This window comes from Aspergillus flavus, chromosome 4, assembly GCF_009017415.1.
Source record: "Aspergillus flavus chromosome 4, complete sequence".
Lineage (NCBI taxonomy): Eukaryota > Fungi > Ascomycota > Eurotiomycetes > Eurotiales > Aspergillaceae > Aspergillus > Aspergillus flavus.
Window position 1 is genome coordinate 2,157,624 of NC_092405.1, and position 12,306 is coordinate 2,169,929.

General features: G+C 49.3%; 4 protein-coding genes across 4 annotated transcripts; 3 read left to right on the forward strand and 1 right to left on the reverse strand.

The window, feature by feature from the left end:
• The first annotated feature begins 1,386 nt into the window (after nt 1-1,386).
• F9C07_1533178 (uncharacterized protein) lies at nt 1,387-4,849 on the forward strand. The gene is made up of 3 exons (XM_041291956.2): nt 1,387-1,425; nt 1,577-3,219; nt 3,278-4,849. Exons 2-3 carry the CDS (start codon nt 2,418-2,420, stop codon nt 4,333-4,335), a joined length of 1,860 nt encoding a protein of 619 aa, XP_041146218.1. The 5' UTR covers nt 1,387-1,425; nt 1,577-2,417; the 3' UTR covers nt 4,336-4,849.
• F9C07_3951 (uncharacterized protein) lies at nt 1,763-2,251 on the forward strand (the record flags this gene model as incomplete). Its single annotated transcript, XM_071511157.1, has 1 exon — nt 1,763-2,251. The coding sequence occupies one exon, from the start codon at nt 1,763-1,765 to the stop codon at nt 2,249-2,251; it is 489 nt and encodes a 162-aa protein (XP_071366441.1).
• Nucleotides 4,716-8,111, forward strand: F9C07_2283480 (Sds3-like-domain-containing protein). Its single transcript, XM_041291957.2, has 2 exons — nt 4,716-5,801; nt 5,917-8,111. The coding sequence occupies exons 1-2, from the start codon at nt 5,364-5,366 to the stop codon at nt 7,003-7,005; spliced, it is 1,527 nt and encodes a 508-aa protein (XP_041146219.1). The 5' UTR covers nt 4,716-5,363; the 3' UTR covers nt 7,006-8,111.
• A 460-nt stretch (nt 8,112-8,571) lies between these two features.
• On the reverse strand, nt 8,572-11,010 carry F9C07_3954 (von Willebrand factor; the record flags this gene model as incomplete). The annotated part of the gene is made up of 3 exons (XM_041291966.1): nt 8,572-10,650; nt 10,703-10,888; nt 10,942-11,010. 3 exons carry the CDS (start codon nt 11,008-11,010, stop codon nt 8,572-8,574), a joined length of 2,334 nt encoding a protein of 777 aa, XP_041146220.1.
• Between the last annotated feature and the right edge of the window lie 1,296 nt (nt 11,011-12,306).

The window sequence follows — 12,306 nt, forward strand, 5'->3', positions numbered from 1 at the left end:
TGGATCTGCAACGCTCAATTCATTTCCTAAACAGGGAAGGTACTAGATAGATCCATTTGCACATAAACATACATGAGCCCTGACTAGGGCTGGAACTACCATGGGATGCTGTGTACTGTACTGTACTTATTTCCTTCTTGGCACTCGCTCTCGCTTCTCTTGTGCATGTACTGTACGTATGTAAGCAGAGTAACCATGGTCGATGACAAGGCAGCCCAATAACCATAGGCGGTCAACGATGGGGACAAGTGAGCAGCAAAAAGGCCAGATCAAGGCGGATCTCTTCGGCAGCACGGCATGAGTCTAGGCGTCAATCCACCTGCAAGCGGCAGTGGAGACTTGATCGGGCGATGCAAGCCATTGGGGGATGGGCCCAATCAGAGTCCGTGAGAGCCAGGGCGGGGAAGAATGTCGACGTCAATAATTCTCAATTGTTCTGGGACGGACAAGACAGTGAGGAAAAAGAAAAGAAAAGGAAAAAAAACTCAAAGACGATAAGTAGTTAATTTTAATATTGACTAGTGTTGCCTTTTTTCTTATTTCCCTTTTCCGCTTTCCTGAGGCGTATCGGCCAGCTTGGTTTACAATCGTTCACACTTTTACCGGTTTACTGTTTTTTATTTGCTGGATTTTAGATATGGGAGATTCTAGACTTGAGGTGGAAGGATGCTGTGGCAGTTCAATATGTAACTTGGGCCAGCCAATGAGTGTTGACAAGACAGGAATAAGACTGACCTGTTATAATCTGATTTAAGCCATCTGACTTCCAGGAATGTCTGGTAGACGTGTATTTATGCTTTTTTTCTGCACAGGATCCTGATAGTCGGTTGTGCCGAAAGTCTAGTCAAACTGAACTATTCCATACACTATTGACTGAGTTTTTCCATTCCAGCATACTGAGCAAGGGCAATTGGATCTGGGACTATTTTCCGCTTGGATTGATCAGATTGAACGAGACCACTGGTACTCTGGGTTTGGGTAGTACAATTGACCTCCAACCAGTCTCTGTCTTGCTGGATATGGTAGTAGTGATCGAGAACGAATCTAGAAGTGAAGCTGGTCCGTATTACGGGAAGATCCAGAGCGGTGGGAAGAAGAGGTTACTTACTTACTCTGTACCCGATGCATACAAGACAATTTAGGTATCCATTCGGAGCGTCAAAAGGGTCCAGACAAAGAGAGGAGCGCTCCAGATCCGGACGATCACCAAGTCATACTCCTTCTGCCACCAAACTCAGATCATCAAGTCATTCATCAAGCAAGAGTCATGAATCCTAGACTATGGATACTCCCATCCAATTTCCTGAACCACCACTTGACCAGTACTCGAACATTCTCCATTCCCAAGGGTCCGTCCCCAATGTGAGGCCAGAGAGTGGGTCTCAGGCTTTGGGAGGCAAAAAAATCTGATGGAAATTTTGCAAGGTCCGTGTATCTCCCGTTACGGTATCGTCAGCTTTCTTGTGGGCGCTAAGCCCCGATCAGCCACTATGAGGGCCTAGACAGGTCGGCGGCCTACTAGGGGTTAGGCGACTTGCAGTGGTGGTGCTCCATAATTAACACCGTTCTACAATAGGCTAGGAAGGGTAAGCATGGTCAATATCAGGAAAAGGTAATATCAGAAAGAAAAACACAAAAATTCATGGACAGGAGAGGAGCAGGGAACGTTATGCTTAAATATATTCGATAGGGGAATTCGCACAGGGCCAAAATTACTGGTAAACATAATTACATGTTAATGCATCTTCTGCACAAGCATTCGATGCCTCCGACCGGACCTCGTGTCATGGATTCCCCAATCAGGCCAAGCCCGCCCGGTCTAGAACGCCGGTGGAAAGCCCCAGGCCGAGGACACAAGTTCTTCTTGGGCTGTCAGTCTCTTGTGTCTGGGCCTCTGGGTCATTTCCCAAGCGTCATTATTCTCCTTGCGAGCCGCTGGCCTGACTTGACGACTCTTCTTCTCTCTTTCTTTCCTCTTTCTTTCTCTTCCTCCTTTCTCTACGGTTTCTCTTTGCTTCCTTCTACTCGTTTCCTTCCCTTTTCCTGTTTCTCTTTCTCTCCTGCAATCTCTCTCCTTTCCCCACCGTGTCATCACCATTCATCTCCCTCCACATCCTCGCTTCCTTCTTTTTACCTGGGCCTCGTCCGCCTTTCTTCTCTCTGCCGCCCCCGGTCTTCTTTCAACCCATTATCCCCCTCTCCACCAATCTCTCGCCCAACCCTCTTAAGAGTCAACCCGCGCGAGACTTGACACTCTTTACGGAATACATCACCGACACAACGGCTTTTGCTTGTATTCCACCAATCCCGGAAGACCATCCATGCTAGCGTAGCCGTCTTCGTTGTCGGGGAATCCGTCCACAGTCTATTCTGCGATCATCTCTACTCGGCCTCGCCAATCATCCAACGCAGACTGGATGCATCAGCCACAGTGCCATGGACCGTGTCGGCCTGCCTCTGTGGTGCGAGATAATTTTGTCATGCGTTCGCCATACTCAGACTCCAGCTCTTCCATCAATTCCTCATATATGCCTGGGGAACCCGGCTCACCGCAACAGGGAGCCGTGACATCTCCAGAGAGACAGAATTCATCTCAACTAAGCCCAGTATCTCCTCAACAACCGCAAGTTCCATTTTCCTCGGACACAGGCTCCAGCCGGCTTAAACGGCGAGCATCTCAAGGATCACTCCTAACGAAACCATCACCCGTGTCTCGCTTTCTATCGAGAAGCAACGCATCTTTACATCTCCCGTCCTTCGAGCATCTCGGCCTTTCGAAGACGAAGTCATCCAGTCGAATCGAATCGCGCACCCATTCAGCTGATTCTCGTCTCCGTCTTCATACTACTTCTGCGGCGTCGAGCTCGCTGGCGACTCGCGCATCCCAGTCCACATCTACGGTGTGGGACTTCGAGACCAAAGGCGACTACCCTACTGCTCTCCCCCCAACACCTCCGGAAGACGACGAGTACGTAGCGTGGAATCCTCGGTCCGGCATGCTACTTTTCGAATCGCCTTTGAGCAGGGAACCTGGGCCAATGCCCATGGACGAAGGTCCTAATGTGGACAGCGCTGCCAGAGGTGCCACTTCAGACGGACTGAGTAGCCCGTCCGATCAACTTTCGAACGTTTCTCCTTCGAGCTCCGGAAGCCCAGGCTCATCTGGTGACATGGATTGTGATCTTAATTCTTGGCTTGAGAGTGGCATTGAAACGACTGGTAGGTCATGATCTTAAAACCATGGGTGATCAATTGACTCACATATCTTCTTCGGCAGTGTCTTCCCTACCGTTCCCGAGTAATAGCGGTGAAGCTGTCAAAATTGTTTCTCAAATGCTCCCTTACCCATGTACAGCAGATAAGAACGCAGCCGTTCATACGAACGATGACGTGTTCTGCTCCCTCATTCAAGCCGTACAACGTCGCATTCAGTCTGGACAATCGCCATCTTATATCAACATCACACATGCAGTTCCCGAACAATTCAGTCTCTCAAACCTTCCGTACTCCCCGCCGAATACCCCGCGGTCCTTATTCGCTGCAGATGATTATTTCAACTCTAGTGTGTTTTCTAGTGCGGCCGTGGTGTCCGCCTACCATGATTTTCGGGGTATAATCCAGGGGAAAGCGTTGCGCTTTCCTATGCCGGTTGTGCCTCCGTTTAGCGTACACCTCTCGGTCCTAGAACGGTACCTTCCACCGTCATCGCCTCAAGAGTACAAAGACCTTTTTAATCCGGGCCGTCCATCATTCTTGGTCGATCGGATGTCTGAGCTCTCGCGTGACGGAGGGTCCTTGCTGTTCATATACCCAACAAAAAGAGGTGGTTCGACCTTTAAATCCCAATATCTGGGGCCTATCCTTGATCCCTTGCTTCGGCAGCTGGTGGTAGTGAACGAACTATCCGCCGACGTAGGCCGCTATTTGGGCAAACTCTCCACTGTCAGCCACATGGAAGACTTCGACACGATGCGCAGCAAACTGGCGCAGCTCTGCTCTGATCTGAGTTCGTCGTCATCGCAGTTTACCATTGCCGATGCACGGAAGGGCAGTGCCCACCTTGATCGCCATGTATGGACTGAGTGGTTCATCCACCAAGAAAGGACTCGGATGAAAGAAGTGCTCAGTCTTTACTGGCAAAATGGCCGTCGCTTACCCGCAGCAAAAGCCGCCTCGAACATGTCCACAAATTATCTTCTAGAGGACAAAGAGGTGACGTCCGCTATGCTCCTGGGTGAGATTCTCGATGGTATTAGAAAGCGACCCTATGGTGAGGAGACTGAGCCTCGCGATGGAATCGAACTTGGAGTTTTCGTGATTCGTCGGTCCCACTAAGGTGGATATCGTTGGCCCAACTGCAGGAGCCTACTTTACGGATCCATTTTTTTTTGCTCTTTTCAAACCTCCCGCTCGTCAAATTTTCTAACCTATTTTTTATCATTTTTCTTTGGATACATCATGGCGAATAAAACGGGAGGACCTAGTGAACATGGTGGCGTCTTTGGTGTCGGATCTGGATATGACTTTCTTTGGGGAAAGTCCAGGGACGTTAAACTGCATTTTCATATCGGATACGGAGTACAAATACCCAGCATGTTTGTTTTACGGTGTTTGTTTTATGCTTTGGGAAGCGAGACGACCAACATGTTTTAGATTATGGATATAAATGACCAAGCCCAAATGAATACATACTATATGGACTCTATGACATGCGAAGCCTCTTTTCCTCAAGTACTATGTAGTAGTCAGTTATCACTCTTACTTAACCTGATGCTTATCACCAGTGGCATTCCACAACATCTGATTCGTCTTTAGTGTATGATAGATACAACGTCATACACCCCGTGACCATTGACAGGCACTGCCAGGCTTGTACTCCGTAGTGCCGTTTTGTGTGTACCTTTCATTTTGGTGTATCGTGCTTCACCCACACAAAGCAAAGTAAATGCCTTGGCAACGTATAACTGTACATGTAAGAGCTTCTGGACATAAGATAGAACTTGTAATGGAGAGAACCTGTTTGTATTGTCTATAAGTATTTAACTTACAGAATCTTACTATCATCTCCGAGCGGTGTAAAATGTTGCCGGCACTATACTGCATCGGGTCAGCGGCTGGATTCCCGCTTTCTGCTCAGCACCGGTTTGTTCGTCTCCTCACCACTGTCTCTCCTCTTTTCTCTGTCATCTAATTACTTATGTGTGCTCTTCCTTAAAGTCTCTTGTCTGTTTGCTTTCTATTCCATTGATTTTCCAATGCCAAATTGCACCGATTACCACACTGAGTAATCATTTCGCACACCTTTCTACTTCCCTCCCACGACCTCCTCATCTGCGGCCAGCTAGTATAGGCCTGAACTAGCCATGGCTTACTCCCCTGCACCGGCATCGCCTGTGCCTGGTGGCCCTGGTCCAAGTTTGGTCAATAACTTACACTCCAGGGGTCGATCGGCAAGCCCACCGACCAGTGTACCTCTTTCTAAGCGAGACAAGCGGCGCAGCGCGCTGCAAGAGCGCCTACAAGACCTTACGGCCTCCTTCAGCCAAAACCGAGATACCCAGTTTCGCCAGCAGCTCCATGCCTTGCAATGTGATATGACCCTCATCAACAATGCCGATCCATACTCGCCTGGTCCTCTGCCGGACTCGTCGGAAGAGATCGCGCATTTAATAGAGACTACTGTCGGTGGGGGAAAATTTGCAAAGGAGATGTCGAGTCTGGCTGGCATGTGGTATTCGCGCTTTGTGCAGGAAGTTAATCAGGCTAAAACCGAAAAGGATGCAGATTTGGCTATGCTGGTGGTAAGTGTTTCCTTGTTTTTGGCCTTTTCGCGGTTTTTGCACTGTGGTGTTGTTAGACACGGGGAGCCTCTCCATTATTTCTAAGGGTTGCATATGCTAATGGATTCTGTATCAGCACCGCCATAATAGTAACCTAGAACGGTTTCAAAAGGAATACGCTTTTCGCGTCCATTTTGCCGAAGAAGAATACAAGCATCTGTCTGCTACCCTTCGAGAGCGCCTTGTACAGACAATAACGGGCAAGAGGACTCGCCTGATGCGCGAGAAGGAGCAGCTGGATATTGCAGATACTAATGCTTTGCTTCTGCATCCCAATCAGTTCAGCATCACCAATCCCGCTAGTCCTGGCGGAATCCACGGGAACCGCAAAACCCGACACACCCGCCACCGTGTCGATCTGGTGGACGAGCTGGGCAATGGTATTCTGGCGGACTTCAATAAGAGAAAGCGGAAGGCTCCTGAGGAGGACGTTGGATCTCCAGTACGGGAGGGCGGCTACACTAACCCGGCTGAACGTGCGAAGGCCCAGGTGGTGCAGCAGCAGCATGCCCCGTCCTATTCTATACAGTCACTTTTCACGGAGAAGGAGCTGAGCGCCCATGCTAATCAAGCGCACGTTGCGACGGTTCACTTCTTTTCTACCTCTAAGCGTGCCGATCAGCCCTCTGGCGCTGCAACGAACGGTAACAACACCGATGCGGAAGACGCGTCTGGGGCGGATGGCACGGAAGACAATGGCACTCCTGCAACCGACATGGCGCGGACCGCTAGCCAGAACTTCCATGCTACCCGCTCTACCCGCGGACATGGCAACCATGCCCTGAATGCCCTCGCCGAGCTATCGGATAAACCGGCCGTCCGTCCCAATCTTCCTTACAATATACTCGCCAATTACCATGCGCGACCCAGTAATAACGGCGCACCTCCACTGCCCCCGTTGATGAACGAAGAAGTGGATGATGACTGGGCCAGGATGGACCGTCTCCACACAAAGCCAGCAGGCTATGTGGATAAGGGCTTGCTCCAGCTACTCGTAGAACCGGTTCCGGCCGAGATAGACGGGATCCCACAGAACCCACACCGATTCAGCATGTTGCATCCTGACTTCCCGCCCGACATGGGCATACATCTGCACCCGATCGAAAGTGGGAAGACAAGACCAGAGTACAGCAGCGACCGCGCAAAGAAGTCCAGAACCGGATAGATGCCCGCGTTTGCAAATCTTCCCTTATTGGCGTTTATATGATCATGACTTAGAATTCACGGGCAGCGGGAGAAGCTATAATACCATGATGGCGTTTGGAAAGGTCATTGGATGGCTGGAACGGGACGGAACAGTGTCCCTATCTTTTATTTCTCAATTGTGAATTGTTTTTCTTATCTTTGCTTCTATTGCTTTAATGCTGGAGTCGAGTGTTGCCTGGGACCAGTTTGTTTGAGAAGGCATTCTGAAGATAGATTCGACTTGTATCTGGGGTTTACCAGTTGAATGTTGGAAATAAATGTATGAGATTTGTACAGCATAGGCCAGTGCAATGTAAAAATGCAGTGTTTTCACCTAGTTACTAGATTCTATCACATTTAACAATACTTCAGTATTGTTAAATCTAATGACATTATGGTTATCATCGAGGCTCTAACATAGAATACGTCCCAATAATACCTGACGTACACATAGAAGAAAAGATTCCTCAAATTGCTACACCCCAATACATGCCTAGAATCTCCATCCCAATATGACCCAAACAGCCAAACATACAATAAACCATACCACTCAATAATCCCTATACTAAAACATAAATATATAGTATATGTACTCAATGCTGAATAAAAACATCCACCAATCAACCCTCTGAAGCTAGAACAATGATGCAATACTAGTCACACCCCTTAAACAAAGAGACATCGCAGTTATACCTGAAACAGTACAGACTACGTATTAAGTATATCTCTCAATGTATGTTTCCTACTTCTTCTCTTTAACTTTCTTCCTCTCTCTCCCTCTAGATATATGCAGGGATTCAGTACTCAATTCTTTTGTCAAATATCCCTTACATCTTATCGATCACTAGTGCTACTACATCACTTACATAGAGTACCTAGCCCTACTAGTAGTTTTATTACTAAATAAAAATCAATCTAACAATGGAGTAGAGTGGAATATCCCTGTCCAACGTACGACCCATGCATATTCATCATCCTAGGTGGCATGTAGCCATTAGGTTAGTTTCGGATCTGGATGGCGGTGCACACAAGGGGTGAAAATATCGTGTACTATAGTATTCACTAGTTGCTGTAACAGATTCATGATATATGTTGTATGTTTATATAATGCTAAACTATAGACTGGGTAAATGTTAGGTTCTGAAGTATGTTGTTACTAGTATGTATGTGTGTATGTATGTATGATTTACTTGTTGTGTTTGTTGGGTTATTGAGGTGTGTATGTGTTTACTTTGTATGTAGGTAGGGTTGTGGGTGATTTACTTTGTATATTGTATGGGTTCTGTATAAGGTTAGTGATTGACTAATTGTGTTTTTTTGGGTGGATAAGTATCCGCTAAGAGAATGGTATTATTGCATGGCTTATTTGAAAACAAGACTAAAAGCATGGCAGGCATTGTAATCTTAAAGGAAAGAGACTTGATACATTTACTATCCAGATTCATCTCAGTGACCTATATGTCACAACCTATTAACAATCTGAGAAGGATGGATAAGTAACATGGTCTGTGAAAGCAAGATCAAACAAGAGAAAGGAGTGTTATGATCAGAAAAAGATGCTGAAGAGAGCGGCGACTCCCATGGCCAGCCAGAAGCTGGTGGACACAGAGGAGGCAGTGTTAGCCAGGGGAGGAGGGGTATAGGTAGATGACGGCTTGGCTGTCGAGCTAGGATGATGGCTGGAGATCCAAGTAGACGAGGCGGAGACCCATGGGTTCGGGATGCCCGAGGAGTGACCTGGGGATACGCCGGTTGGGGCAGGGCCCGGGATCAAGCCGACGGTGGTCGAGTGGCCGGAGACGCCGGTGGTGAAGGTAACCTGGGGCACGGTCAACGTGTAGGTGGAGTAGGTGATGGTCGTGCGAGGAACCTCGGGAGCGGCGGTTGGGTTTGGTGCCGCACTGGTGCCAGTCACAGGAGCGACACCTGTGGGGGCAGGAGTGGGGATCAGAGTAATAGTGCTCGGAATGGCAGTGACAATGCCTGGATTGCCAGGGATATAGGGAGCACAGATACCGGTGAAGTAGGAGAGCGCGGCCTGGATCTCTTCTTTGGATGCACCCCATGCCTGAATACAGCTGATGACCTTATCTGTGAACTCATGGTTCGGGCAGAAACAACCGGGCTCCGCGTTGGAAGTACACTTGGGCACAAGAGGGAGCCAGGTGTTGATACACTTGGGCACCGAGTTAGGGCAATTTGCTGGTGGAGGTGAAGAGGGAGCAGGAGAAGAGGGAACGCCAGTCGGCTTCACGGCAGAGCTGGAAGTCTTGGTCACCGTCGAGACAGTGGTGAAGACAGACGTAGTGGTGGAGCCACCGGAGGTGATAGTCGTAGTGACAGGGCAAGTGGTCACGGTTTCGTAGGTGACGACCGTCGTTGCACCCTCGGCAGGAGTACTACTGATAGGCGCGACTCCGGTAGGGGCAGGAGTGGAGGAGCACTTGGTACACACCGTGGAGGTCGAAGTCAGTGTAACGGTTGACTGGGTCGTGTAGACAGAAGTGGTCGTGGTGCCACCGGCGGTAGCAGTCGTAGTTACTGGGCAGTCGGTCACGGTGGTATAAGTAACGACGGTCGTGGTAGAATCCTCAGGAGGCTCCTCAGGGGAAACGCCTGTCGGGGTAGGAGAGGTTCCGCTCGGAGTGCCCGTGGGCTTGCCAGTAGGAGGAGTAGCAGTGCACTTGTTGCAAATGGTAGATGTCGACGTAAGAGTCACTGTGGACACAGTGCTGTACACGGAAGTGGTGGTGACGCTGCCAGAAGTAGCGGTGGTGGTCACGGGGCAAGTGGTCAGGGTTTCCCATGTCACCACAGTGGTCGTTGAGTCTGGGGGGATGGAAGAAGATCCACCATGGCTAGTTGGGTGGACTCCTGACGAAGTACCAGCAGTACCTGTGGGAGCGGGGCTGCTTGGAGAGGGAACCTCGGAGGAACCGCCAACAGGGGAGCTTCCGGTAGGCTTCCCGGGGGTTCCAGTAGGCTTCCCCGGGGTTTCGGTAGGCTTCACAGAAGTCTCAGTAGGCTTCGCAGGAGTTTCAGTAGAGGTGACCGGGCAGACAGTGGTCGAGACAGCAATGGTGGAAGTGACAACAGTGGTCGAATCTCCAGGGCAGTTGGTAACGGTTGGAGCACAGCTCGTGATGGTGATCAGGCTTGTAGTATACACGGTCGAGGTGGTCATCCTGACGGGAGTGCTAGGAGCCGGAGGCGTGACTGCATTGGAGGACGACGGTACTGGAATCACTGGAGTAGACGAGTGTCCAGTCGCAGTCGGGCTCGTGTGGTGATGAGAGGGGGTTGGGGTCTTCTGGCCAGGGGAGCACTCAAACTCGACATTCTGGATACCGAAGACTACGGCATCCACGGCGGCCTCCTCTGCGAGTTCAAACCGGACGGAGCTGGCACCACCGCACTGGTCGTTGGTGACAACAGTTCCCTTCGGAGAGCAGGGAGCGACATGCTTGCAGGAAGAACCATCGGGCATGTCATAGATGATCTTGATATCAGCCTCCTCGGCGGTCACCAGGTGAAGCTTGCTGATGGAGAAGGTCTTATCGCTGCCGGACGAGATCTCCGGGGACGTCTCGTCGTCCTTGGAGAGTTTCGACTCAACGCATTGGCCCTGTAGCCGTTAGTTTGAACATCATTGTATCCACCGAACCGTGCCTACTTACCGCAAAGCCACCACTGATAGCAGCACTGAAGCTGCTGCTGAAAGAGAACCCAGAGAATTCGAAGCCGGCGAAGAAGTCAAAAGAACCGACGGCGAGGCCAGCCCAGTTGAATCCACCCCGCATCTCGTCAGAGCATTCATTATTGGTATTATCCGGGCTAGTATAGCAATCATCCGTGCCCCACCACTAGAAAAACATCAGCTTGGGTTCAGTAGTTCTCTCCATGCATGAACACTTACGGCGCCCGAGGGATGGGCCTGGGCCATGGCCAGGAGAGAGGCGAATGCAACCGAAGTAGCGACCCTCATGGTTACTGAGGTCACCGAATAATGATGGAACGAATGGAGATAGAATCAAGACGAAAGTAGTTGTAGTAGTAATAGTGGGAGAACTGTAGTAGTCGAAGAAGAAGATGGTATAGTTCAGTATTATTATTCTCGACCAGCAATAACAACAACACCGTAACAATCAGATAACGAAAGACGGGCCACCAAGTGAACCCCAAGATGAACGAGTGGATTGAAACAAAGAGATGAAATAGTACAACAACGTCAAAATGAGAGAGAACACACAAAAAAAAAGAATGGTGAACGGATGGAAACAGAAGGGTTCCAGGGTCTCCGGGGGGAGGGGCGTTGACTACTTCTTATAAACTAGTCGGGGTTTCATTTGTCTTGTTTGATGTTTTTTTTTTTTTTTTTTCTTTTCTTTTTTTCTTTCATGTTCGCTAGACCCTGGCTTGATCCGGTAATGCATGAATAATTCTTTTTACCTGAGTGTTATTACTACTGGTTCTCCATTATTCCTGAATATTATTTTTATTTTATTTCTTGTCTGACAACAATGACCCAAAAGTATACCCAAGGAGCCAATCAGCGACTGCCGCGCTGTTCCGCTAGTGCAGGTACCTCGACACTCCACCAATCACGGCGCCGCCACCAAGGCCGCATTATTTCCACATGTCCTGAAGGTGAGAGCAAACTATGCGCCCTTGGTCGCCAATCAAATACTTCATTTTCTGCAGAATGGACAACAGGTTCCGATGTGCGAGTCGGCAGTGAAGTCTTCAGACGAACAGGTGTGAGGATAAGATCTAGTCTAGCCTATGGGGAAAGGGAAAACGGTGATGATCGCTCGAACAGCCGCCGGATCGGCAGAGGGCCCTTCCTCTCGTAGACTATATAGAAGAACAAGAACAAGAAGAAGCAAATACAACGACAACACAAACAGGAAACGGTGGTGGCGAACTTGCCGCTGTGTCCAGTCCAGAATCAAATCGAATATGCGATTAATCATAGGAGGAAATGACATAAAATATGCAATTGATAGATCGAAGGTTCAGTGGAGAGACACAAATAGGGTGACAATCCAGACCCTACTGAGCAGTCGCAGTCTATCACCCCGCATAGCATCAAGGCCATGCAAGATAATAATCGAGGGTTCACAGCAGGGGCCAGAATGGGCGACCATCACTCCACAGGGCGTCTCGCTTGAAACTCAGCCAGTGTGAGAAGGTCCCCCGAAAGCCTCTAATTTTACGGGAACTAATTATAGGGTTCTCGATTCTTTGACAAATTTCCTCACCATGCACCCATCCCCAGCGT